The sequence below is a fragment of the Lissotriton helveticus genome, chromosome 1_1, assembly GCF_964261635.1.
Source record: "Lissotriton helveticus chromosome 1_1, aLisHel1.1, whole genome shotgun sequence".
Lineage (NCBI taxonomy): Eukaryota > Metazoa > Chordata > Amphibia > Caudata > Salamandridae > Lissotriton > Lissotriton helveticus.
In genome coordinates this window covers 1,262,911,281-1,262,938,107 of record NC_136057.1, presented here as the reverse complement: position 1 = coordinate 1,262,938,107, position 26,827 = coordinate 1,262,911,281, and the positions used below count along the sequence as shown (strand labels likewise).

The 26,827-nt window shown below is 41.6% G+C and overlaps 1 protein-coding gene across 2 annotated transcripts in view; it reads left to right on the top strand.

The window, feature by feature from the left end:
* The window catches only part of CBLL1 (Cbl proto-oncogene like 1), a 181,653-nt gene that overhangs the window by 33,844 nt on the left and 120,982 nt on the right, over positions 1-26,827 (top strand). For both annotated transcript variants that reach the window (XM_078680169.1, XM_078680178.1), the window contains exons 2-3: positions 15,949-16,149; positions 17,587-17,687. In XM_078680169.1, the coding sequence (XP_078536295.1) occupies positions 15,949-16,149; positions 17,587-17,687 (302 nt within the window). The remainder of the gene's footprint in view (positions 1-15,948; positions 16,150-17,586; positions 17,688-26,827) is intronic.

Genomic DNA, 26,827 nt, shown 5'->3' with positions numbered 1-26,827 from the left:
TGTGGTAATGTGTTCATTCTTGTGGCGACGGCATGCTTTGGCATTTATGTTGGCTATAGGGGGAGGAATGGCAGTGTAGTGTCCAATTTTCAAGAGTGTTGTGTTGATGGGATGATCTTTGTATTCGGCGCAAGAAGTCTCCTATTAAATAATAGGATTAACATTTTATTGCTGATCACCTTCAAGAAAGGATGAGTTGTATAGGCTCCTGTGGAGAGATTAACAGGTAATTGTAACTGTGTGTAGTGCTCTGGCCAGGGGAGATTGTGACGCCCTTTTCTTAGGGAAGTCTGGTTTTCTTGTATTGAAATGTCTGAGGTTTTCTTTTGGAGAAGGAATTGGACGAATGTCAATTTGATTGGTAAAGATTGTTCTGATTTGCTGGAGGATTACTGTTCTAACCAGGGATAAAGTTGTCAACATGCTTGTTCAACAGCTGTGGTTTGGATACAGCATCAGTATGATACATTTTGATGTTGTCGTTGGATGCTGACCATGTAATGTTAGGGAATGTAGTAGTCCTATCTAGGGGTGATGTGGCACAGAGGAAGGTGGAATGGAGCGGGTAGCGCGTCATTTAAAGTTAAGTTGGGGTAGTATGAGTCTTCTTGTTCCTTTTTAGGTCTCGCCTGGAATAAGCATCCGAAGGATGCGTCCAGGCTGGAGACTTATAGCTGCCCGTCTCGGGGGAATGAGGGACAAGAGAGTGCCACGCGCTTCTCTTGAGCTGGATTTGACTGCGTGCACGCGCTTTTTTTTATTGTTTCCTTCAGCATGTTTCTTGAGCTGTGTTAGCGTGCTTTCGGTTTCGTTTCTTAGAGCGCGATCGCTTTCATTTATTGCTTTCTGAGCGTAAAGTTTTATGCTTTAATGAAGTACGTATTTCATTATGTGGGCATTTTTATATAGTACAGACTTTGCGCGAATGCGTCAAAAGGCATTTTTATATAGCGCGGACTTTACTTGAAGGCGTCATTCGTGCAAAAGGCATTTTAATATAGCGCAGACTTTACTTGAAGGCGCCAAAGGGTTTCGTTCCTTGTTTTCACAGCGCGATTGAAGGAGTCATTCGTGCAAAAGGCTTTTTAATATAGCGCGGGCTTTATTTGAAGGCGTCAAAGCAATTACACGAGAACAAATGACAACAACAAACGTTAAGTTATATAAAGTAAAAATGCCAACTGTGAGAAAATAATACATGAGATTGAAATAATTCACAATTTTTTGATGTACTGCTATTCCATTCTACATTTGCATTCGTTTGATTTGTTTGCCCCTGAGCAGTATTGCTTTCTGAGCGTAAAGTTTTCTGCTTTAGTGAAGTACTTATTTAATTATGTGGGCATTTTTATATAGCACAGCATTTTTATATAGCGTGGGCTTTACTTGAAGGCGTCATTCGTACAAAAGGCATTTTAATATAGCGCGGACTTTACTTGAAGGCGCATTGACCTCGTGGGCGCGCTTTGGCGTTTTGGCTGCTTGTAACGTGCATGGCGGTGCGCGCGCTACACTGACGCATGCGCACTTACACAGGCACACACACACTGCATACACACATGCACCCCCCCTTAAACAGACGCACGCGCACACAGACGCACGCACGCACAGACACACTCGAACAGACACACGCAGACACACGCGCATTCACCCCCACTCACCGGGCTCCTCTCCCCTTAGGCATGTTCGGCCCTTTGAGATGTTCTTCACGACGGGAGCTGCCGGACCTGGTAGAGCGGGGGCTGGCCGCCGATGTTGTTCACGACGGGACTGGAGCTGCCGGACCTGGTAGAGCGGGGGCTGCCCGCGCATGCGCGGCATTTCTAACCGGGGCCGGGGCTCTCAGAATGAAAGTTAGAAATGCCACGCATGCGCGGGCAGCCCCCGCCCTCCCAGGTCTCGTCACAGAACACATAGAGAATGTTAATGACCTCTCACCCCCAGTGCTGACTTATTATTTCCCCCACAGGTTGTCTGTGTTTTCAACAGCTCCACAGCACACTTACAATAACAAAGGTACTCTGCAGCATGAATGCCTTGGCTATGGTCTGACTTGAGCATTTGTACTACATATCATCACGGTGAACAATGCAGCACTTGAGTGTAGCGCAGAGCCAGGTCGTGTCTCCGGGGGATGAGGTCACCCCGATGAAATGAGAGCTGGAGCGCCATTGGTCGGAGTGAATGGCCGCTTGTTAAGAAATATAAATGACAAATATAAGAATGATGAAATAATAAAATGAATAATGAAATTTAGCGGTTCTATTGTGATTGTTGTGCATGAACAAAGGAAACTTATGTAAAACATGTATATTATGAAAAGTATATAGGTCTTGTGGGAATTTTTGTAGTACTGGCCGCTTGTTAGCCAGAGAGAGCACAGGCAGGCTCCGATTTTCTACTTGCTGCATGAGGTGTCAAAGCTTATGCTTAACCGCATTATTCTGCAGCACAAAGAGGTTTTTCACCCCCCACTCTCCACCACTATTGTGGTCCTTTGTTCTGAGTGAATCGTAATCTTGTTACACAGTGGCGTGCGCGGCAAGAGTGAAAAAGGCCTTGATGGATGCAAAGAAAATGTATCCTCTGCTCGAGTGAAATGGGCCTTAATGCATTCATTTATGACACGTGGAAGGACATCTAAAAAAAGCTCATACCTGTCAGTAACACTACACAGACAACCTACACGGCTCCGATATTATTCATCACTTGATTGCGACTAACATGATGGGAACTTAACTAACCGAATCTTACTGCGGTTTAAATACATATTTTCGATTTATTTTTCAAAAATGGGTATCGCCTTTTATTTTCCATGTGATTACTTGCAGGCCGTGAAAAGCATCTTTTGGAAAACCATTTTGTACGGGTTCCAAATGTTCTTTTTTTTCTATATTTTTAAAGTGGATGTGAATCCTCCACTCGACTCCGCACTGGTAATATTTGCAAACACCGATAAGGCTGCAAGGAGAGGTTGTTACCGAAAGTATAATATAAAAAAAAAGGGGTGCAGGGTCTCCAGGTTGGTCCAGTTCCAGGGTCCAGGGGTCCAGGTCTCCTATTTCGCTAGGCCCAAGCAGGTCAACATTATGCCGCTAAGGATCTAATTGCGAGGTAATTGACCTTCCTGCTGCTCATTTTCAGCTAGTATGCTGTGTTTGGGTAAAGATCACCCCAGCCATAAATGCACAATCAGTAACGATAATCCCAGGGCGGGGGGGGGGGGGGGGGGGGTTAGGATGGGGAGGGGACACAACCTAGCTGCGTCGCTTCAGCTGAGATGGGCTGTTATGAGCATTCATCGCGTGCACTGGTCAGATCGAGTTTCCGGGGCTCCTTTTCCCTTAATGAGTTTCGTTACTTATTTTAGTACTTTTACCCTTTTCGAGTGGGCAGGATGGTTGCACAGAAAGAGACTGCTTTCTGCGGTGCAACTCGTTAACGTAGTTGTGGGACGCACTTAAGGTAAGGCAGCCACCTTACAGTCAGTGGCGTAGCTAGGCCTTTGGCCACCGGGGGAGGCCGCTGCGTGTCTAAGAGGGGGTGCTGGCTATTCCCGTGGCCGCCGCCCCTACAATTCGTGCCGCCTGAGGTGGTCCGCCCCCTCCACCCACACTTGCTACGCCACTGCTTACAGTGCTATCAGAATGGTGCAGCTATGAGTGCAAGCCCTGCCTGGAGATTTGCATAAGTATGCTGTAAACTCGCCATAGCATTCCTGCCTCTGGTTTTGCTATCTACTGGAATAACATGGTGTAGCGAGAGAGCGGGTAAGAGTCGAGACAATGATCCTCGGCTGCACGAGAATGGCTCTTCCCCCTGTCACTCATTGGCTTGGCAGGGTTGAGAGAAATTTCAGATAACGGTGCTCTGCCCGAAGTAAACGTTACAACATGTAAGGAGAAGAGTTCAGACGCGTGGTGCGTTCAGAGCGAACGGAAAACCCGAAAACCGTTCAAGACAATCGAGGATTATCATAACTTGAAACAACTACGCTCTCGCAACCACAAAACAGTGTGACAATTAAGACAAAAGTGACCAAAAAGTAACAGAAAGCAGCAGATCTCTGTGTTCGTGTTCTATTTTCAAAAGGATGTTTATTTGGATCCACAATCAGCCACAATCAGCCGACACGTGTTTCATCGTGTTGAAGTGGAGTCAACACGACTCTTCAGGGCTGATGAAATAAAATAGACACATGTATAATACATTTCACTGTAGCACATCTGGTACACTTGACAGTGAAAGAGACGTGCACGGAAGTGAAAAGTGACCGATCATTACGTGCCTAGTGGCCGTTTAGTGATTATGTGCCGTGCACATCCACACTCGCAAACTATTGATGGTGGTAAAGTGCGTGGGTAGCAATAGCACCATTCCCCTGTGTTTCATCAGTTCATTCACTATTGGTATAAAATCACAATCACAAGGTTTCTCGTCTCACGAGGACACTGCGTTTAGTGAAGGTTCAGGGTCTGAAAAAATGTTGCTTGATCCATTCTATTAAGCATGCAGTGAGTATGTCATGCTCAATACCAAGGTAGGTACATGTGTGAGGAAAAATCCATGCGACTATATAAACCCCAAAGTCTTGTACCTAGTAGCCTACCTGGTAAAATTCCAGGTATTGTTTCGTCGTTGGAAAATTATTGTGAGCGAGTAGATCGATATATCTAAAGATATGACAGATAAATAAAATTAAAAAAGGGAGAACATTAATGAGCGGCAAGTGGAACAGACTACAGGGTGCAGTAAAGCAGTGTGAGCTGTCGCTTACCCTGAAAGAATAATTGACGGGTATGTCAATATATGATTGGCGTAGAGAACCCTGGTGACGGGTTAGAAGTTTAAGTAATCACAACGCTGTATCGGACTATTACAATGCTGCTCGTTTATTCCGAAATGAGACTGCACAAGAAAAAACAAAATAATACCCAAATTCAATGAGAACATCCAAAAGTGAGCGAGTAAAATCACGTCTTCGAAATGCAGAAGTACTACATTGCATTAATAAGCCAAAGTGTACATACCTAAACACATGTATGTGTTTGGCCGTACCGGGAGGGGATCCGACTGTTTGTAGTGTTTTCCGGATAGAAATTGGGTGCAATTCTCCGTAGGTAAACGTACTAGATAAAGAAACACAAATAGGGGGGCGGTAGTGTTTAGCTCTACCAGCCTTAAAACCTAATATCGAAAATAACATAAGTAAAAGGGAGAGTTGTGTTTCTCTTACCTGCCGCGCGGTATCCCTCCTCTGTGTGTTCCTGGTCGCCGTGTTCCAGAAACGGACACGTGACCGGAAACAGGATAGGAAGATATAGTCTCGCAAACTAGAATTGCGCTGGTCAGCTAAAACGTCACAAAGTGACCGCCATCTTGGTTGTGAAAATGTTCGCTGTAAGTCACCTACGCAGCGGAACACACAATGCAAGTCACTGTTAAACAAAAGTAAGAATCACTATGAGGACAATGTGCGTTCGGAAGGAAAACCAGTCCAAATAGTATTCCGAGGTGCTCTTGTTAAGCCTCTCATAAGTGTGTATATTCGATGCATTCTATAAATATAGATCTATAAAGATCCATTGGCCACAAATCAGGGACGTGGCTAGTATTAGTTATAAACAGAAAAGCGGAGAGTAATTCGCTAGTCTAATGGAGTCAGGTATTTACGATTTTCAAAGTTTCATAAAAAAGGGGTTCAGAGTAGAAATAAAGAGCTGAGCCTCCTGGTAAGACTCAAAAAGTGACGGCATACTAGTCCATAACTAAATTAGAGCCATGAATTTCGTGATCACGTGAGAAATGTGTGAGGTGATCCCGAAAATACTTCAAAATTGTTTTGCTGACATTGAAACCCTCAACTAAAGCACCCATACGTGAAAGGTAAAGTGGCATAGTGAATTGGTGACTTCACAATCTGTGTATCAAATTTCTTGCCTTCTTAATACAAATTCATAAGAATACATTTCACGAAGGCAAATATAAGGCTACAGTTTAGTACCTTATAATAGAAACATTATATCCCAGTATAAGATAACAAAGTGTTCAGCACATTAAAAACATACGGTAAATCACAATCCCTGGAGGATCGTAAACAAGTCATACCTCCCCAGAAATTAAATGACCATATCTCCAAATGAATTAGTTCTTGCAGTTCTCATTTCAGTCTCCACGATTTCATGTCTATTTGCAATTGTATAAACAAATGACGGATTTATCAATCATGTACAGCATTTCATTAGGATGATAGGGCATTAGTTCCCTAAAAAGAATTGAAGCTCAGGGTCATAGTTCAGCCCGTGTTCCACGCATTGCAAACGCATGATCCACGTGGCTTCCCTACGTCTCAGAGTAAGTTCTCTATTGCCCCCCCTAATGTTTTGGGGGATTACATCAATACCAAAGAAACGTACCTTCACCTCATCCTCAAGTGGTTGGCATGCCGCAACGTGCAGTGCAACCGGGTATTTGGGATCCTTTTTTTGAATCGCCCGTATATGTTCAGCTAGTCTCTCTTTAAGGGGTCTGATTGTACTGCCCACATACATTTTGCCACAAAGGCATTCAATAATGTACACCACGTATCTGGTTAGACATGTGATGTTATGTCTGATTGTGTACCTAACACCGTCATGACCTCTGAACATTTTGGTGCCATGTTTGCCCCAAACACACAAGGAACAGAAGCCACATTTAAAGAAACCCAAGCCATGTGTGGTGAGCCAATCTGAGGCTGAAGTATTGTGTGGGACCGTAGGACTAAGTTTATTTTTCAGTGTACATCCCTTTCTGTATGTGATGGCGGGTCTCTCTGGTAGCCACTCTCTTAGGGTTGGGTCTGCAGTTAGCAGTTTCCAATGTTTGTTGAAACTCTTGGAGACTGCGTGATGTAGCGCATTGTACTCAGTAATGAGTCTAATTTTTTGGGTGGAGGATTCACTGGCGGCACGTTTCTTTAGACAATCTGGTCTTGAGGCGCGACGAACCCTATTCTCTGCTGATCTCAGGGTTTGGAGGGGATAACCTCTATTTAGAAATCTGTTTCTCATGTTGCTTAGACAGTTGTCAAATTCTCTCGGCTCACTGCAGTTTCGTTTAGCTCTCAGGTATTCACCATAGGGTATAGCCTGTATTTGGTGTGTAGGATGAGAGCTGCAAGCGTGGAGAACAGAGTTACAGGAAGTGGGTTTCCTGTAAAGTTTACTGTGAAGTTCATTATCTTTAATGTAAAATTCCAAGTCTAGGAATTCCATCTTGTCTTTGCTAAATTGCATAGTGAATTGTATGCCCCATGTATTGTTATTCAGATGCTCATAGAAAGAAGTCAAAGAGTCTATTGTACCGGACCAAAGCAGAAAGCAATCATCAATGTAACGTCCCCAAAATAAAATGGAGTCAACATATGTTGAACCTTTAGGGCCCCAAATGAGGTCCGATTCGAGAGCCCCCATGAACAAATTGGCAAAGGAAGGGGAATTTTTCGAACCCATAGCTACCCCCTTTATTTGCCTAAACCATTTACGGTCAAAGATGAAGTAGTTATTATCAAGAATGATTTCCATCATACGTAGTAACATCTTCGTGTGGGCCCACAACGAAGCTGGTCGATTGGAAAGTATTTTCTCCATTGCTTGCATTCCTAATTCAGGATTGATGCTGGTGTATAGGGACACCACATCCATTGTAACTATTATAGTTTCAGGTTGCCACTCAATATCTGACATCATTCCTAAAATATGTTTCGAATCTTGTATATAAGATGGTAAATTCTTAACTAAAGGGCCTATGAATAAATCCACAAACTCCGCTAGTCTCTCTGTAGGACCCCCAATACCCGAAACGATGGGTCTGCCGGGCGGGAATGGTAGGTTTTTGTGTATTTTAGGAAGAGTATACAACCAGGGAAAAGTAGGTCTGAAAACCTTCAGATATAGGTATTCGTCATTGTCCAGAAGACCAGATTGTTTCCATTCAAGTAACAGTTTGTTGATTAGGATAGTTGGAGGACCCATAGGGTTTTGAAAAAGTGGTTCATAACAAGAAGTGTCACTCAGTTGTGTCAAAATCTCGTTATTGTAGTCTACGAGATCCATCACAACCACATTGCCCCCCTTGTCAGCCTCCCTGATAACAATGTTGGAATTATCACTAAGGATGGAGAGTGCAAGACGTTCGCCTTTAGTCAAGTTGTCCTTATATCTAAATTTATCCTTTAGGTTTTTTATGTTAACTTTGTTTATGTCATCCAGGACATGCCTATGAAAATTGTCTATAGCATTGCCCCCTGATAGAGTAGGGGTCCACCTAGATTTGTTTTTCAGACCACTGGTCTGCCCATAATCTGTTTCGATATCTAGTTCCTCTAAAAGCCTCTCCATGTCGTAAGGGCTGTCTTCTCTATCTGTCAAAGAAAGAAGCAGATGGGTTGCTTGAACATCTTTAATAGTCAAAACTTCTTTGTCACAGACAGTGGGAGAGGGTCTAGAATCACTAGTCACATCAGATTTACAAGAAAAATGTTTTTTCAACTTAACATTTCGTATGAACTTGAAAATGTCAATTTTACTCTGACAGATATCACCAGTGTTGTAAGGGTTAAAGTTGAGACCTTTGCCAAGTAAGGAAACCATGTCAGTGGTTAAGGGAAAAGAGGACAGATTAATTACTTGGATCGTATCATCTGAGTCGGTTAATTTCTCTGTGTCCCTGACCTGAGTTTCCTTCGATACTCCTCGTTTGAGGCTGCGCCTCCCCCTGTGGGTTTTGGGTCTGTGGCGCCCCTGGTTAAAGTTGATCTGTTGCCCTTTCTGATGCGTTCCATTTCTAAAAAAAATGGCATGTTGATCAGATCAGTATTTTCTGTTCTTTCATCCTCAGATTCTGTGAGTCCAGCAGAATTAAGTGAGGAGGTACTTGAAGTTACTGAACTGGCTACAGTGGATCTACCTGTCTGGGAGCCTTGTCTAGATTTTGGAATCAAGGAATCGTATTTCTGTTCATAAGTATATACCCTCCCATTCTTGTAGTCAGCCTCATCCCTTCTGATTTGTCGGGCTTTTCTGGTCTTAATATCTGCCTGGTGTTTGAGGAGGATTTCATCCAAAATTGTATAATTCTTGACAGTGGATTCAGGTTTGTTGAGATCCTTGATCTCTTGTTCCAGAGTGGATATTTCTAATAAAAGTTTGGCAGACTTCCGTTCCGCACTCTCTATTAATATATCCATTAAAGTCATGAAATTCTGGTTTAAAGATTCCTCCCACTTGACCATTAGGTCAATGTCAAGATTGTCATATGTGGGAAAGGTCTGGGATCGTAAGCCTCTAGGGATTTGTTTGTTTCTTCTATAATACTTCAGGGTGGTCCCATCCCACCACCGAGAATTTTCTTGTTTTTTTAGCCTTTCAAGTTTGTAAAACTTGGCCCTGAGTCCCTCCACAGGTGCAGGACCTGTAGTGGCAGAGGCCTGGTGTGTAGGCATTCCTTTTGCTAAGTTATCGAAGAGGTCTGCTGCTACCTTATCCCTATCCATAATAGGGAAAACTGAACAGTGAAATTTAAACTAGTGAAGGTAACGTGGAGGCAACCAATCTGAATAGATAACAGAAAAACAGCTAAATAGGGTTGAGAGAAATTTCAGATAACGGTGCTCTGCCTGAAGTAAACGTTACAACATGTAAGGAGAAGAGTTCAGACGCGTGGTGCGTTCAGAGCGAACGGAAAACCCTAAAACCGTTTTAGAGGAACTAGATATCGAAACAGATTATGGGCAGACCAGTGGTCTGAAAAACAAATCTAGGTGGACCCCTACTCTATCAGGGGGCAATGCTATAGACAATTTTCATAGGCATGTCCTGGATGACATAAACAAAGTTAACATAAAAAACCTAAAGGATAAATTTAGATATAAGGACAACTTGACTAAAGGCGAACGTCTTGCACTCTCCATCCTTAGTGATAATTCCAACATTGTTATCAGGGAGGCTGACAAGGGGGGCAATGTGGTTGTGATGGATCTCGTAGACTACAATAACGAGATTTTGACACAACTGAGTGACACTTCTTGTTATGAACCACTTTTTCAAAACCCTATGGGTCCTCCAACTATCCTAATCAACAAACTGTTACTTGAATGGAAACAATCTGGTCTTCTGGACAATGACGAATACCTATATCTGAAGGTTTTCAGACCTACTTTTCCCTGGTTGTATACTCTTCCTAAAATACACAAAAACCTACCATTCCCGCCCGGCAGACCCATCGTTTCGGGTATTGGGGGTCCTACAGAGAGACTAGCGGAGTTTGTGGATTTATTCATAGGCCCTTTAGTTAAGAATTTACCATCTTATATACAAGATTCGAAACATATTTTAGGAATGATGTCAGATATTGAGTGGCAACCTGAAACTATAATAGTTACAATGGATGTGGTGTCCCTATACACCAGCATCAATCCTGAATTAGGAATGCAAGCAATGGAGAAAATACTTTCCAATCGACCAGCTTCGTTGTGGGCCCACACGAAGATGTTACTACGTATGATGGAAATCATTCTTGATAATAACTACTTCATCTTTGACCGTAAATGGTTTAGGCAAATAAAGGGGGTAGCTATGGGTTCGAAATTTTCCCCTTCCTTTGCCAATTTGTTCATGGGGGCTCTCGAATCGGACCTCATTTGGGGCCCTAAAGGTTCAACATATGTTGACTCCATTTTATTTTGGGGACGTTACATTGATGATTGCTTTCTGCTTTGGTCCGGTACAATAGACTCTTTGACTTCTTTCTATGAGCATCTGAATAACAATACATGGGGCATACAATTCACTATGCAATTTAGCAAAGACAAGATGGAATTCCTAGACTTGGAATTTTACATTAAAGATAATGAACTTCACAGTAAACTTTACAGGAAACCCACTTCCTGTAACTCTGTTCTCCACGCTTGCAGCTCTCATCCTACACACCAAATACAGGCTATACCCTATGGTGAATACCTGAGAGCTAAACGAAACTGCAGTGAGCCGAGAGAATTTGACAACTGTCTAAGCAACATGAGAAACAGATTTCTAAATAGAGGTTATCCCCTCCAAACCCTGAGATCAGCAGAGAATAGGGTTCGTCGCGCCTCAAGACCAGATTGTCTAAAGAAACGTGCCGCCAGTGAATCCTCCACCCAAAAAATTAGACTCATTACTGAGTACAATGCGCTACATCACGCAGTCTCCAAGAGTTTCAACAAACATTGGAAACTGCTAACTGCAGACCCAACCCTAAGAGAGTGGCTACCAGAGAGACCCGCCATCACATACAGAAAGGGATGTACACTGAAAAATAAACTTAGTCCTACGGTCCCACACAATACTTCAGCCTCAGATTGGCTCACCACACATGGCTTGGGTTTCTTTAAATGTGGCTTCTGTTCCTTGTGTGTTTGGGGCAAACATGGCACCAAAACGTTCAGAGGTCATGACGGTGTTAGGTACACAATCAGACATAACATCACATGTCTAACCAGATACGTGGTGTACATTATTGAATGCCTTTGTGGCAAAATTTATGTGGGCAGTACAATCAGACCCCTTAAAGAGAGACTAGCTGAACATATACGGGCGATTCAAAAAAGGGATCCCAAATACCCGGTTGCACTGCACGTTGCGGCATGCCAACCACTTGAGGATGAGGTGAAGGTACGTTTCTTTGGTATTGATGTAATCCCCCAAAACATATGGGGGGGCAATAGAGAACTTACTCTGAGACGTAGGGAAGCCACGTGGATCATGCGTTTGCAATGCGTGGAACACGGGCTGAACTATGACCCTGAGCTTCAATTCTTTTTAGGGAACTAATGCCCTATCATCCTAATGAAATGCTGTACATGATTGATAAATCCGTCATTTGTTTATACAATTGCAAATAGACATGAAATCGTGGAGACTGAAATGAGAACTGCAAGAACTAATTCATTTGGAGATATGGTCATTTAATTTCTGGGGAGGTATGACTTGTTTACGATCCTCCAGGGATTGTGATTTACCGTATGTTTTTAATGTGCTGAACACTTTATTGTTATCTTATACTGGGATATAATGTTTCTATTATAAGGTACTAAACTGTAGCCTTATATTTGCCTTCGTGAAATGTATTCTTATGAATTTGTATTAAGAAGGCAAGAAATTTGATACACAGATTGTGAAGTCACCAATTCACTATGCCACTTTACCTTTCACGTATGGGTGCTTTAGTTGAGGGTTTCAATGTCAGCAAAACAATTTTGAAGTATTTTCGGGATCACCTCACACATTTCTCACGTGATCACGAAATTCATGGCTCTAATTTAGTTATGGACTAGTATGCCGTCACTTTTTGAGTCTTACCAGGAGGCTCAGCTCTTTATTTCTACTCTGAACCCCTTTTTTATGAAACTTTGAAAATCGTAAATACCTGACTCCATTAGACTAGCGAATTACTCTCCGCTTTTCTGTTTATAACTAATACTAGCCACGTCCCTGATTTGTGGCCAATGGATCTTTATAGATCTATATTTATAGAATGCATCGAATATACACACTTATGAGAGGCTTAACAAGAGCACCTCGGAATACTATTTGGACTGGTTTTCCTTCCGAACGCACATTGTCCTCATAGTGATTCTTACTTTTGTTTAACAGTGACTTGCATTGTGTGTTCCGCTGCGTAGGTGACTTACAGCGAACATTTTCACAACCAAGATGGCGGTCACTTTGTGACGTTTTAGCTGACCGGCGCAATTCTAGTTTGCGAGACTATATCTTCCTATCCTGTTTCCGGTCACGTGTCCGTTTCTGGAACACGGCGACCGGGAACACACAGAGGAGGGATACCGCGCGGCAGGTAAGAGAAACACAACTCTCCCTTTTACTTATGTTATTTTCGATATTAGGTTTTAAGGCTGGTAGAGCTAAACACTACCGCCCCCCTATTTGTGTTTCTTTATCTAGTACGTTTACCTACGGAGAATTGCACCCAATTTCTATCCGGAAAACACTACAAACAGTCGGATCCCCTCCCGGTACGGCCAAACACATACATGTGTTTAGGTATGTACACTTTGGCTTATTAATGCAATGTAGTACTTCTGCATTTCGAAGACGTGATTTTACTCGCTCACTTTTGGATGTTCTCATTGAATTTGGGTATTATTTTGTTTTTTCTTGTGCAGTCTCATTTCGGAATAAACGAGCAGCATTGTAATAGTCCGATACAGCGTTGTGATTACTTAAACTTCTAACCCGTCACCAGGGTTCTCTACGCCAATCATATATTGACATACCCGTCAATTATTCTTTCAGGGTAAGCGACAGCTCACACTGCTTTACTGCACCCTGTAGTCTGTTCCACTTGCCGCTCATTAATGTTCTCCCTTTTTTAATTTTATTTATCTGTCATATCTTTAGATATATCGATCTACTCGCTCACAATAATTTTCCAACGACGAAACAATACCTGGAATTTTACCAGGTAGGCTACTAGGTACAAGACTTTGGGGTTTATATAGTCGCATGGATTTTTCCTCACACATGTACCTACCTTGGTATTGAGCATGACATACTCACTGCATGCTTAATAGAATGGATCAAGCAACATTTTTTCAGACCCTGAACCTTCACTAAACGCAGTGTCCTCGTGAGCGTGAGACGAGAAACCTTGTGATTGTGATTTTATACCAATAGTGAATGAACTGATGAAACACAGGGGAATGGTGCTATTGCTACCCACGCACTTTACCACCATCAATAGTTTGCGAGTGTGGATGTGCACGGCACATAATCACTAAACGGCCACTAGGCACGTAATGATCGGTCACTTTTCACTTCCGTGCACGTCTCTTTCACTGTCAAGTGTACCAGATGTGCTACAGTGAAATGTATTATACATGTGTCTATTTTATTTCATCAGCCCTGAAGAGTCGTGTTGACTCCACTTCAACACGATGAAACACGTGTCGGCTGATTGTGGCTGATTGTGGATCCAAATAAAAATCCTTTTGAAAATAGAACACGAACACAGAGATCTGCTGCTTTCTGTTACTTTTTGGTCACTTTTGTCTTAATTGTCACATTGTTTTGTGGTTGCGAGAGCGTAGTTGTTTCAACTCATTGGCTTGGCAGCAGCCAAGCAGGTGATTTATCTATGGGGTGCATGGCAAACACGCAGCACTGCTATTTCTACTCCTCCACTGAAGAAAAAAAAAATTTGCAATTCAATAGGTCTCCATTTACACGAGTATAAGCTATTGGCTTTGTAAATAACAATGCCTTTTAGTTATGTTTTAAAAACGAAAAGATAAATAAAAGGCACTGTCATTTACAATGCCAATAGCTCAAACTCATGTAAATGCGAGACCTATTGCATTGCAAATGCTTGTTTATTTAGTAGCAATTCAAAGATTTCTTGGAAACCCTAGGCTTCCATCAGAGGCATGAGTTAGAATGCTGCCTTTGTTGTGTGGCGAATTATGTTTTTCAGCTTTGAAAACTGAATTAGTGTTCGATTGGTTCTGTTGTGGACTTTGGATTTGCATGAAACGGGCATGTTTGAGGAGAGGATTTCTGCTTACAGTGGGATCTCTTCTGAATAGAATAGGAAATCCATCTTTTGTTTGCCTATGGTATTAATTTGCAAGGCGTGTTTCTGGAAAGGCCTTCATGATACTGCATACATGAAAAAATTGGACTGGCAGAAGATTTTGTAGGACTGTAGTTCACGTCTACCATGCTGGACAACAAGCCTCCACTAGTAATTTTATGCCACCAATTACAAGCTTAAGCCATTGTGCACACAGTGTTGAACCTGCAAGGAGTTAAACTGATATCCTGAATTACCCAAATGGAGATAGTGACCTTCACAATGCTTCGTCCCGAGGAATTTTTTTTTTCCCTCGGTATGAGAAATACTTTTCCATAATAATTTGTAAACCGTACTGCTTATCAGGGGTAGTTTGCTTCTTTCAAACTTGTTTTGCTGGCAAATAATCCTATGGGGAAAAAAGTGCCAGAAAAAGAAGAATGCTCATTGGAAATTCCATGCTGGGATAACATTGACTTTTGGAATTGTTGAGGCATGGATATAAGAACTAGAAATAATGCTAGAACAGTATAGCTTGGGTAAAGGTGCACATTACAGTTGTTTCAATAGAAAGATTCAGCTTTGAGGTGCCATACTATAGCATTACAAATGCACATTTCTATGCCAGGAGTTTCTTGTCAGGAGGTTGCCAACACTTAGGATTACAGTGCTGGACGTTCACTAGGGAGGAGCTGGTATTTTTAATGCCTTTCCAAAGATAGTCTGAGATACAACGATGTATTCGGAAGTTTGAGAAATATTGTGACGTATGGAATGTGTAGATAATATGCTTCTGTTATGAAAGGCTGTATCCCCCCCCTTAAATATTGACTGCCAACGGAAGTTGAGTTGTAGCATATTGGGTTTGTCTGAGTCTGGAATATGATGGGCCTTATCATATATTTAAACAAATCTTCTCTTTTGCCTTTGTACTGATTGCTATTTGACTATTGTCCCCATGACTATCCCAAGAAATGCTGAGGGCTTAATCAGTTCATTTGTTGAACATAAATGAATGAGTTCTTATTTTTGCCATTTCTACCCAAAGTGCTACAACCATAACAAAATCATTCTGGTATTGAGGCCTCTAGTGAGTGATACTTGCGTTCAACACTGACGTTGGTTAAACTTTTGCTTCCCTGTTATTCCTTATTGGCCATTGTGCTTTTGATTAAGCTCTTGGCCTGAAATCAGTCTACATAACAAGTCCCGTATACGCATGGCATTGTTTTTGTCTTTAATGTTGTTAAAATTTCCCTCTAATACGCTGCACAGTGGCCACATGTAAGTAGTATAGAACAGTAGCAATTAATAGGTTTTGTTCTGTGTTTTTTTCAGACAATGATTTACAAGGCACAAACAGTTCAGGATCTCTTGGTGGTCTTGATGTTCGTCGGCGAATTCCAATAAAGCTCATTTCCAAACAGCCTACAATTTGCAACACCACAAGTGCTAACAACAATAACAAAAGCAAAGTTCTTGTCCGTTCTCCAAGGAGTATGCCCAGAGTGACTGCAAAGACTCAATCTGGTGACGAAGGTAATGTGATTTCATTTGTGACTTGCTAGTGTAAATTAGGGGTTTGTGGTTTTCATTCTTTTCAGTATGTTCGCCTTTTTATTACACAATCTAAGGCCAGATGTACCAATCATTTTTACAGTCTCAAACGCTCTTCTGCGTTTGTGATTTCCAAAATGCTTTTTTTCCTGAGGCACTAATCCTATTTTTTTGGAGTTTAAGTATTTTGGATCTCTAAAAAGAAATTACAAACAAATACTTATTCAGTATCTGGAAGGGGCATATTGTCTGTCCCAAATATTGAATTGGTATGCTATGTATGTGTGTTTGGCAACTGAAATCCGGTAGCAAAACAGAAAACGCAGAGACCTCAAATGAGGTGGTAACCTATTCGCAAAGGGAAATCGGCTCCATGCAACTCCTAACCCTCTGTGAAAGTAAAAAAAAAATGTTAGGGAATGAGCAGTGGTCTATAAGATTACAACCACCTCTAAAAAAAAAAAAAGGTGTTTCTTTTTTAACACAGCCTATTTACTTTAGGGAAAGGGGAACTAAAAAATAAAAGCAAGTTTACTTTATTTAAAAGCTATCACAGGCATCTCATGGTGGTTTGCTGACTCCTGCAAACACCTAGCAAGTTTTGTCCACCCTAGCCACAAAAGTCCCTTCGGTAGTAGATACGCCCTTAGCTTGATGGTCTGTTTGAATGCTTCTAGCTAGCAATCTCCTGTCCCCATCGTAGAAGTGGAGTGAGAATATAATGTTATGTATGTTTTATTTCAGAAAGCTATTCCTCTTGGATTCTTACCAAATTGTAATTGCTTCAGCAGTGGCAGTTATATTCACTGCAAAGTGTGGTGTCTGCTGGTTTGAAGGGCTAGTACATTTTCTGCACCAAACTGCTTCACTCTGTTTTGTGATTGAATGAGGTCGATGGTGGCAGGCTGGGGTTCACCATGTCTGTTTCATTGACACTCTTGCTCATTTGCTTATGTTAAAAAGACTAGAGTCAATGGTCCCACAGCACTGACACTGGGTGGAGAAGACAACATTTGGAAAGACACCCGCACCAGGCAATATTTGGAAGAAAATAAAGCCACCCAAAGCGAAGTCAACACCTCATCTGCCAAAAGCCCCCATTCATTTTACAAAGCACAACTACATACGATATGTAAATAGTTAAAATAGCAAGGCAAGTTAATGCTTCAAAAATGTAAACAACAATTACCCTGTTTTACAGTAAAATAGGATCATAAAATCTGCTTTGAGATAAGTTTAGTTCTCCTAGCATTAACTGTACTTAAAACACATGCTGTGCAGTATGTTATTCAGACATATTAGTGGGTTGTGAGGCTTCTGGTTTATACAGTCACATGCATGTTAAGGTTGTGCAGCAAACACTGGTGGAGAGTTCAGCACTTGCATCACAATTACATGTTTTGTCCTCTGCTTTTCCAGAAGGATTTGATTACGGTGAAGAGGAAAGGTATGATTGCAAGTCGGGTGACATGTTTATGAATCAGAGAAGATTTCCTGGACACCTTTTTTGGGATTATAAGGTACAATTGTGACATTATTTGAGAGAAAATTAGAATTTCAATGTACAAAAAACTTTTGTGTTTTTGTGCCTGAATGTGTTTTTGTTTTGTACGTGTCTATGCTGTAAATGAGTCCCAAATCCGACTTTACTCTTTTAGTCATCTGTCACAAGGAAATTACTTAATTTTGCCTCTATCTTGTGATAGAAATATGGCACACCAAGCACTTATTTCACGTTTTTTTAAAATACATGCTTCAATGGAAAATTATAAAGAAGATACCTACACGCCCTTCCCTGGTTTTCTTCTTTTTGCCTTCAAACTTATAGCCAACCCATAGGTTAATCCAACCCTGCCCTTTCGTACCAGCAACTGCAGTGATTGGGCACTTGTATCTCATCCTATTTTGGTATTTGCTGGGAGTAGAAAATATATATATATATATATATATATATATATATATATATATATATATATATATATATATATATATATATATATATATTTCTTGTCATTTTGTTTATAGAAAAATATGGCTCAAATATTGGTATTTAAGCACACTTTGCGTTTGCCTGCTTAAAATTCATAATATTTGTATTCTTTAATTACTTTTGCTGCCTTTAAATCGCAGTGCAGTCATGGCTAGAAAGGAGAAATAGATTATTATTGAAAGTCTGCAATGGCTTTATGCATTCGTGCATGAAGCCATTGCAGCTTTCTGAGTTTGCCAGTTTTGGTGAATTTATAATATTTTGCTGTTATCTGGGATTAAATAGTGGTATACTGGTAGTTGGCAGGAGACGAATGGGTGGCTCAACAGGAAGGGGGTGCATTTGGGACCGTGGGTGACTGGCAGTAACACAATTTGTGTGTTTTGTGTTAGTGTGATAGCTGGTGAAAGCTGGTCAACCCCTTACCGCTTCACTCCTGGAAGCATTGGCTGCAAAATCTAAGCGCATATATGAGAAGGGAATCCCCCCCCCCCTCTCACACTTAGAGAAACACCTTAGTGAGTGTAACACATAGCCTGGATTACACTCCTTTTTAACCTGCACTACACTCTATTTTAAAAAGGTACTGAGGAAAGCCAGATTTAGTTTAAGGCACTGGCTGAAACATGTCGACCAACCGATGGATGTAGGAGGTAAATGTACAGGAATTTATATAGCGCAAATCACCAAGCGGTTTCTAAGCGCTTGCTTAGGGAACCCGTCCTGGTATTCCCCTGTGAGATAACCCCAGCAGGGTATCCGCAAGGTGAAAGCCAGGCATCCCGCCGCGAGGGGCCGTTGTGGAGATTAAGCAAGCTATTGCCCAGAGTCGCAGAGTGTGAACCCGTGAATCAAGTAGGCACTGGAGCGAGAATTGTCGAGTCCATGGACATTTAAGGACTCAAGACCCCGCCGAGCCGGGAATTGAACCCTGGTCCCGGGCTGACCTCTGCTTCCAGGTCTGCCTCCTCTAACCAGTGAGCCACACTTCTCCAGTAGTAACTCGCCTCCCTTAAACATCCCCAAGCCTTATTTTAACCGCTGACGGGGGCCCAGTTATTAAAATTTAATTTACCCTCGGGTACTGGGACCCTCGCCAAGCCGTTTTAACTCACACTTCATTTTACACCTCACACTGCACTCTCAGTAAAATACCAGCTCCGCTGTAATCAGGCGTCGCAGCACACCCGGGACACATTAGGTGTCACTGGGTGGGCCCGATGATGAAGCATGCCACCAACCAGGTTGGTGGGTGAAGGCTTCATGAACTCACCAATGAGGTGCCCATGACAAATCTAATCAGAGTCCTAACAATATTGGTCATATTTAAGCTAGTCTCTTTTGATAACACATATAAACTACGGGGACTCAGACTAGCTTTCTAGTCCTCTCTCTCTCTTGATACGCGCATAAGGATATGAATGACATCTGCATCCCGTGTCCCACACAAAAGTACTGCGAGACCTCTTTTACACCCCAGTTCTACAATCTGAGTGGTGTATAATATACATTATTGAGTACCTTAAACTGGTGCTCTTTTATTTATGAAATATTAAAACAGTTTGGCTCTCTGTATTACATTTTAGTGTGTCTCGGAGTGTCACCTGTTGGGGTAAACAGCTACTCCATTTTTCAGCTAGCCTTTTGTACCGATTTGCTCTACCCTGATTTAAACTGCGATATGCAACCCCTATAAATCTACACCTAGGCATCTTCATAAGAAATTCCAGGCTTTACACTCAAAATGTATTTCTTTTCGGTCAATAGTAGTTAGAAAATTACTACGTTGGAGATATTGAAGGAAAGCTTGGCAGCCCCTTCTCACAACATAGGTGTTCAAATGGAATAATACACAACTTTCCCAGTGGAAGTGGTTAAAGTTGGGTGTATTACTACTATATTTATCCTTGTATTTTTTTTTTTTTAAATGAGAACTATGGTTTCTCCAAATTGAACCAATTTGCATGCAATATATGCCAATGCTTTTTAATTATCTTTTGACTGGATTTGAGTAATTGCTATAGGTACTTATACAGATAATCTGTTTTGGTTCATTCTTTTCCCTGTCCAGTGAAAAGTCTCTGTGGTTATATCCTGCGGAAGTATTTTTTTCCTTCAAGTCAGGGTGTAGGTTCTTTTCTATCTCTGGTGTGTCTCTAAAGAAGGTATGGGCTATTAGTTTTCTAAAGAACTCAGCCAGCTCACACCAGAGCTTGATTGTATTTCTAGTAGATGGGGAAAATACCTAACCCTTTGTTTAGAACGCCGTCTTCATCTGGGGTGAGCGTAACTTATGTCAGATAGATCACCAGACTCACCTGCTGCTGGTCTCTGATTGTCCTTTACTCTGCTTCTTGTTATTACCCTTGTCTGTCTTCCCATTGGACCTTCAGATCTGCTCTTTCTCCTCTCTATCCTCTTCTCCCCTATTTTTCCCCATTTTCCTCCCCACCCTCCTCTCACCGAGTTCCTTGAAATAATGTGGCAGGTGCAAGTGGACCCATGGGGAGGTCCATAAGGGCCGGGCCAGTAATACATTTGTGGATACATCTTTTGCTAATAGTTGTTTTAGAACTGTCGCGCTCTTCTGTTTGCCTTGTCTTTTTCACTGCCCCTAGAGTCATAGCTGGAGAAACTCTCTGAAACAGAAACCAAGATGTTCTGGTTTGATGGGTTAACAAACAACTAATCAATTCATCCTGGCATTTGTGTGAATCTATTCCTGAATACATAACAGGACAAAATAGGGGTGCATAATAATTGAATGTGTTACATTCTGCAGAAAGTCAAGCTGTGTGACTTGGTGCTTTCTCTCTAAGATATAAGAAGTGAATGAACCCAAAGGATACTGGTCACCAGAGCAGGGGCGGCAACGCTTACACAATGATAAAGTAGATAGTGAAGATTCAGGCAACGCTAAGTCTCTGAGCCCACAGTAGTCAAAGATTCCCTTTGGTAAAAGGTCCCTATCTAGACAACAATAGATGGCTCTCAAGCAACCTGCTGAATTTTAGCACCGAACAGGCAATAACTCATTGGGTTGAAGGCCCCTAGACACACCCTGCAGACCCTGCAAGGGTCACTCAGAACTGTTTGCTAAATGTATTGCATTAAATAAGTTGCTGACTAGATTCATGACAATAAGATAATGTGTCATTTATTTATCCAGTCAAAATCAAGAAAAAAATACCCTTTCAGGTAAGAGAATGAAAAAAACTAAAAGCCTCCTAAATACAGGAAAATTAGCCAGCAAGTAAGCAATTGGGAAAGAGGAAGGCGTCGTCCTTCATAGCTTGAATTGCTCTATGAAAATATTGCATGTTGCTTAATACATAATCCATAAATAAATTTTGCTTCGTGGAACAAAAAGATGCAGAAAACTCTTCTTGTACTTGATAAAAAGGAGCACTATACCACTTGCGAGTGGTGTACAGACACTTCTGTTATGGAAATTACAGCTTCCCCTGTACCATGTGGATGAATTATTTTACTGAATTAGGTTTCTGCCACAGCTGGGGTAGAGTCTGCATGTAGATTAGCGTGGCTACAAATTGCTCGGAGTTAAACTAAAATCAAATATAATTATAATGGACAAAATACTGCTCTTGACTTAATAAAGTTTCTAGAAAAGTAACTAGGAGGATATGAAAACAATATCTTTAGCACATGAGAGCAAAGATATCAAATGAGAACACTGATCATCATTTTAACGGTCAATTATTACTTTTATTGTATCAAATATGAAATTAGTATTGTGATACATGGTATCAAAGCAAATTGTTTCATGCAAAACGTTATAGCCCAATAACACCCACCCTGCACCCCAAGGCCAATACTTGCATTTCCTTTGTATTTTGAGCAGCTTAACACACTCATTTTACTTCTTCTTGTTTAACTGGTGTAACAGAAGAGTGCACTGTTTAAACTCCACAACCAGGATTGTGGTCATGAAATGATCCAAATGAGAGAGTTTTACGGCATGTAGAAATAAATATGGACTCCTAAAAGTTACTGTCCTCCCCCATATCAGTTTCAGGGCTGAACCTAGTCAATACAGCACATTGTATTAGAACAATGACAGAGCACAACCAGGATGAGTATATGCTTGACTATATACAGTCAAGGAAATTATTTAATAAACAAAATGAAAAAACATCTAGCACTTTGTTCAGCATGTAAATCTTCACCCCTGTTGCATAGTTGTTACAGCAAGCGAAGATTTACATGCTGAACAAAGTGCTAGATATTTTTTCATTTTGTTTATTAAATAATTTCCTTGACTGTATATAGTCAAGCATATACTCATCCTGGTTGTGCTCTGTCATTGTTCTTGTATTGTTTACATATAGAGGATTCTGTATATGATTACTAGCACTGTGGGTGGCACGGTGTAGCGGCATGGAGCACGCCTGAAATAGATCGTATTTATTTGACTGATGTGCAAACAAAACAGAGGTGCTGGCTGTCATTAAGTATCCACTGCCATCATTCTTGTTGTGTTAATTTAGTGTGGAATAATTGTGCACTCTGTGAATTGCATTAAAACATTTTTTTGCATAATACTTGTCAATACCACAACAATGTCTAATATAAAGGACGATAGAAACAAGTTGTTTGATGAACTGTTCAGCAGTAGCAAAAAGCAGGGTATTATACCGACTGCTAATAACAAAGGAGAAAGTTTAAAAACAAAATTTCAAAAATTGGAAAGACTGCGTAAACAAGAAGCTTAAAAATAGTGGGACGCTACTGTCCTCAGAAAATATATTGACATGAAGCAAGTCCCGAGGGGGCTTAGAATTATCATCTTCCCTTCTTTTGATGATCTCGGGGAAGATTTACTGTTACAGTGGGAAGATCTTTTATGTAGTTCCTCATATGGGATGATGACAATTCTAATAAAACACGCCGAAAGAAAGAGGGACCAACTTTTGGTGGAAATACAAGTATTAGAAGACGAGATTAGTAAAATGGATCTAAAAGAAACGATTGAGAAAAATTATAAAATCTTAGAAGAGGTACTGGCTAAACACCAAATATATCAGAAAGATAAGTCACGTTAATTAAAAAGACTAAACGGATTACAAAACCGGGAGGGTATTTACTTTTCCTGAAAGTTTTAAGATATTGAAGCCTTGAAAAAGTCGCAAATTGCGACGAAATAAGTGTCGGCTGTATCGTTGCTGTAACAACTAGGCAACAGGGGTGAAGATTTACATGCTGAACAAAGTGCTACATGTTTTTTCATTTTGTTTATTAAATAATTTTCTTGACTGTATATAGTCAAGCATATACTCATCCTGGTTGTGCTCTGTCATTGTTCTTGTATTGTTGTTTATATATAGAGGATTCTTTATATGATTACTAGCACTGTGGGTGGCACGGTGTAGCAGCATTGAGCACGCCTGAACTAGATGTTTGGTGGTTTTTATATAGCGCTCTGTCACTCCAGGGAGCATCCTGGCGCTTTGTCTTCATTGCTGACAAGTCGTACGATGTTTCGACTGCATTAGGGTTACTTGAGTATAATTAGACCAGAGTTTTGCATTTTGATTCTGAGAGTCCGTAGATCCAGGTTTTTAAGGATTTTTTTAAAGTCTGTTCTGATGATATTAGACGGAGGTCTGTGGGGAGTGTGTTCCAGGCCTTGGCCCCAAGAACTGCCAGTGATTTACCCCCCTTGGTGGCAAGTTTAAACTTGGGGACAGTCATCAGATTGGCTGTGGCTGATCTGAGTTCTCTCGAGGGATGATACCTATGAAATCTGCTATTTAGGTATTTTGGGCCCCGTTTGTGAAAACACCTAAATGTGATCACAATGATTTTAAATAAAATCCGCTTCTGAATTGGAAGCCAATGCAGCTTGTTCAGGGCGGCTGATGCTGATGTTCTAGGCAACCTTAGGACCAGTCTCGCTGCCGCATTTTGAATAGTCTGTAGGTTGTGTAGGGTAGATTTTGTTACCCCTGCATACAGACTAATACAGTAATCAATTTTAGATGTTATTAAAGCAACTGCTACTGTTCGGCGGGCGGGCAATGGTAGATAGTCAAAAAATTTGCGTAGTCCTTTCATGATGTTAAAGCAGACAGCTGCTATTTCTTTGGATTGTTGCTTGAAAGAAAGCAGATTGTCAAATTTTATACCCAGGTTTCTAGTGGCATTGATGGTATCGGGTGGAGCTTCCGCATCGGGTGGCCAACAGGTGAGTGGGAAGAATAAATTATTTTTCCCAAATGGAAGGATCTCTGTCTTTGCAGAGTTACATTTCAGATGATTTTCGTGCATCCATTTAAAGGTCGCCGTCAGACACTCTTTTAGGTCTCGTTCTGCTTTAGCTGTATCTTCATCCAGAGTCAGGACCAGTTGGGTGTCATCGGCGTATGCGACCGTATTCACGTTGAAGGACGCAATTAGATTGATCAGGGGAGCCATGTACAAATTAAATAAGGTAGGGCTCAGGCTAGAGCCCTGAGGTACCCCTGAGCCAATCTCCTTCTCCTTTGAATAGAATTGTCCCAACCTGACGATTTGTTTTCTGTTTAATAGAAAGTTTGTGAACCAGTTCAACACGGTGCCCCCTATACCCGCCTCAGCTAGGCGATGTAATAGGATGGTGTGGGACACCGTGTCGAAAGCTGCCGATAGGTCAAGGAGGACAAGGACAGCCTTGCCCCCCTGGTCTAGTGCAGTTCTTATAGTTTCTGTTGTGGATAGCAGAGCTGACTCAGTAGAGTGGTTAGCTCTGAAACCAGCCTGGTTGGGATGTAGGATGTTATTTGTTTCCAGGAACGTTGTTAACTGTCTATTGACCAGGGTTTCAGTGCATTTACACAGTACAGGGAGTTGGGAGATCGGTCGCAGGTTTGTTAGGACAGATGGATCATGTAAAGCCTTTTTTTGTAGTGGCTTTACAATGGCCGTTTTCCACGCATTGGGGACTTCTCCAGATTGAAGTGAGGCATTGATGATGTCATTAATCATGGGGCTTACGTCCTCTTTAATAGCCTGGATTAGTGAGGGAGGGCACGGGTCAAGTGGCGATCCAGATTTAATTTTTGACAGGATTTTCGAAGTGTCTGCTTTATCAATCAGGTCAAAAGTATTCCATCCAACTGTTTTTTTAATTTCAAATCATATTTTATTTATTAACCATAACAGAGATGATAGCGGCAAGAAAGCATCAAAAGAATTACAATCATGTTGCCAAAGTACCGCAACCAGACATGGGTTATTACACAAAACAATACGTAGACAGTAAAGGAAAATAAAGTACCATCCTTGCATTCACATTTTTGTACATAGTTCCGTAGAGCCCTCTGTCCAAATCAAGTCATATCACACCATGTATGTTACACCATTCTTGCTTCATGATTCTAAGGTTGTCAAGCCCGTGAGCCCAAGATATAGCCATTACAGTTCACGCAACACGGAGCCCATAATTCACTGAGAACAGACCTCATCGTATGGAACTTCAAGGTGGGTCAAAGATGAAGGAGGCTCGGTCCAATGAAGACCATAATTTTTTGTTGGTGACCTGCCATGGTGATGAGTGTAACGCGGGGTTGTCAGTGCCCCTAATGCAGGACAGCCATTCCCTCCAGGCATTGAAGGAGACCTCACCCGTTGATTTCCAATTGCACAGGATCACCTTACATGCTAAAGTTAGTAGGAGATCCAGGAGCTGGCGGTCATGGTCACCTTTTAGTGATGGATCTAATGCCCCTAGGAGAATGTAGATGAATTCCCTCGTAGGATGTATGTGGAGCGTGTGTGCAATGTAGTCAAATATTTTTGCCCAGAAGGCGTGGAGCATGGGGCAATCAAACAGCATGTGCGGAAGGTCACCAATACCAGAGGAGCAGTTCCAGCAATCCGGTGTGTCCCGTAGGCCAACCTTAAATAGCCTCTGTGGGGTCCAAAATGCTCTGTTGATAATCATATATTTGGTTTGTGATAGTATCGGTGATACCTTGTGTGTGAGTGCTGATGCATGTATCCTGACCCAGTCTATACTTATGCCAGTGTTGTTCGTTTCTGATTCCCATTTCAACTCATTGCGCTTCATTGATTTGCTGGCCGTTGGCGCGAATAGTTTGTATATTTTAGAGACAAAATGTCCAGAGGATTGAAAGTGGTGTAGCATAGCTTTTAGCCAAGTCTTCGCTAGTTTGAATGTTTTAGTGGATAAGGCCGATTTTAGCTTTAAAAAGGCATAAAAGTCTATCGGTAACAGGGAGTGTCTAGCCTGTAGAGTCGAGAATGGCAATGGCATATTATGTTCGTATAGATCAGAGACCACATTAAGACCTTTATCGGACCAGTGGTCCCATACGACAGGTGATCCACTAATTTTAATGGACGGGTTACGCCATAAGGACGCAGAGGAGGAATTGTGGATTCGTTGACCATTGGCATGAGCGCGATCTAACCGCAGGAGGGCTCTCTTGGTATTGAGCATGATGTATTTAGAGTTCGTGAGATGTGAGAGGTCCATTGTTAGGACTGCAGATAGCGGGGCTTTGCCTATAATGGATTTTTCAATATTGATCCATAAGGGCGTGTAGACAGGGTCCTCGATAAACCAGGAGGCTCCCTGCTTACAGAGAAAGGCGGTCTGGTAATTCCTGAAATTTGGCAATCCTAAACCCCCTTTAAGCTTTGGAAGTT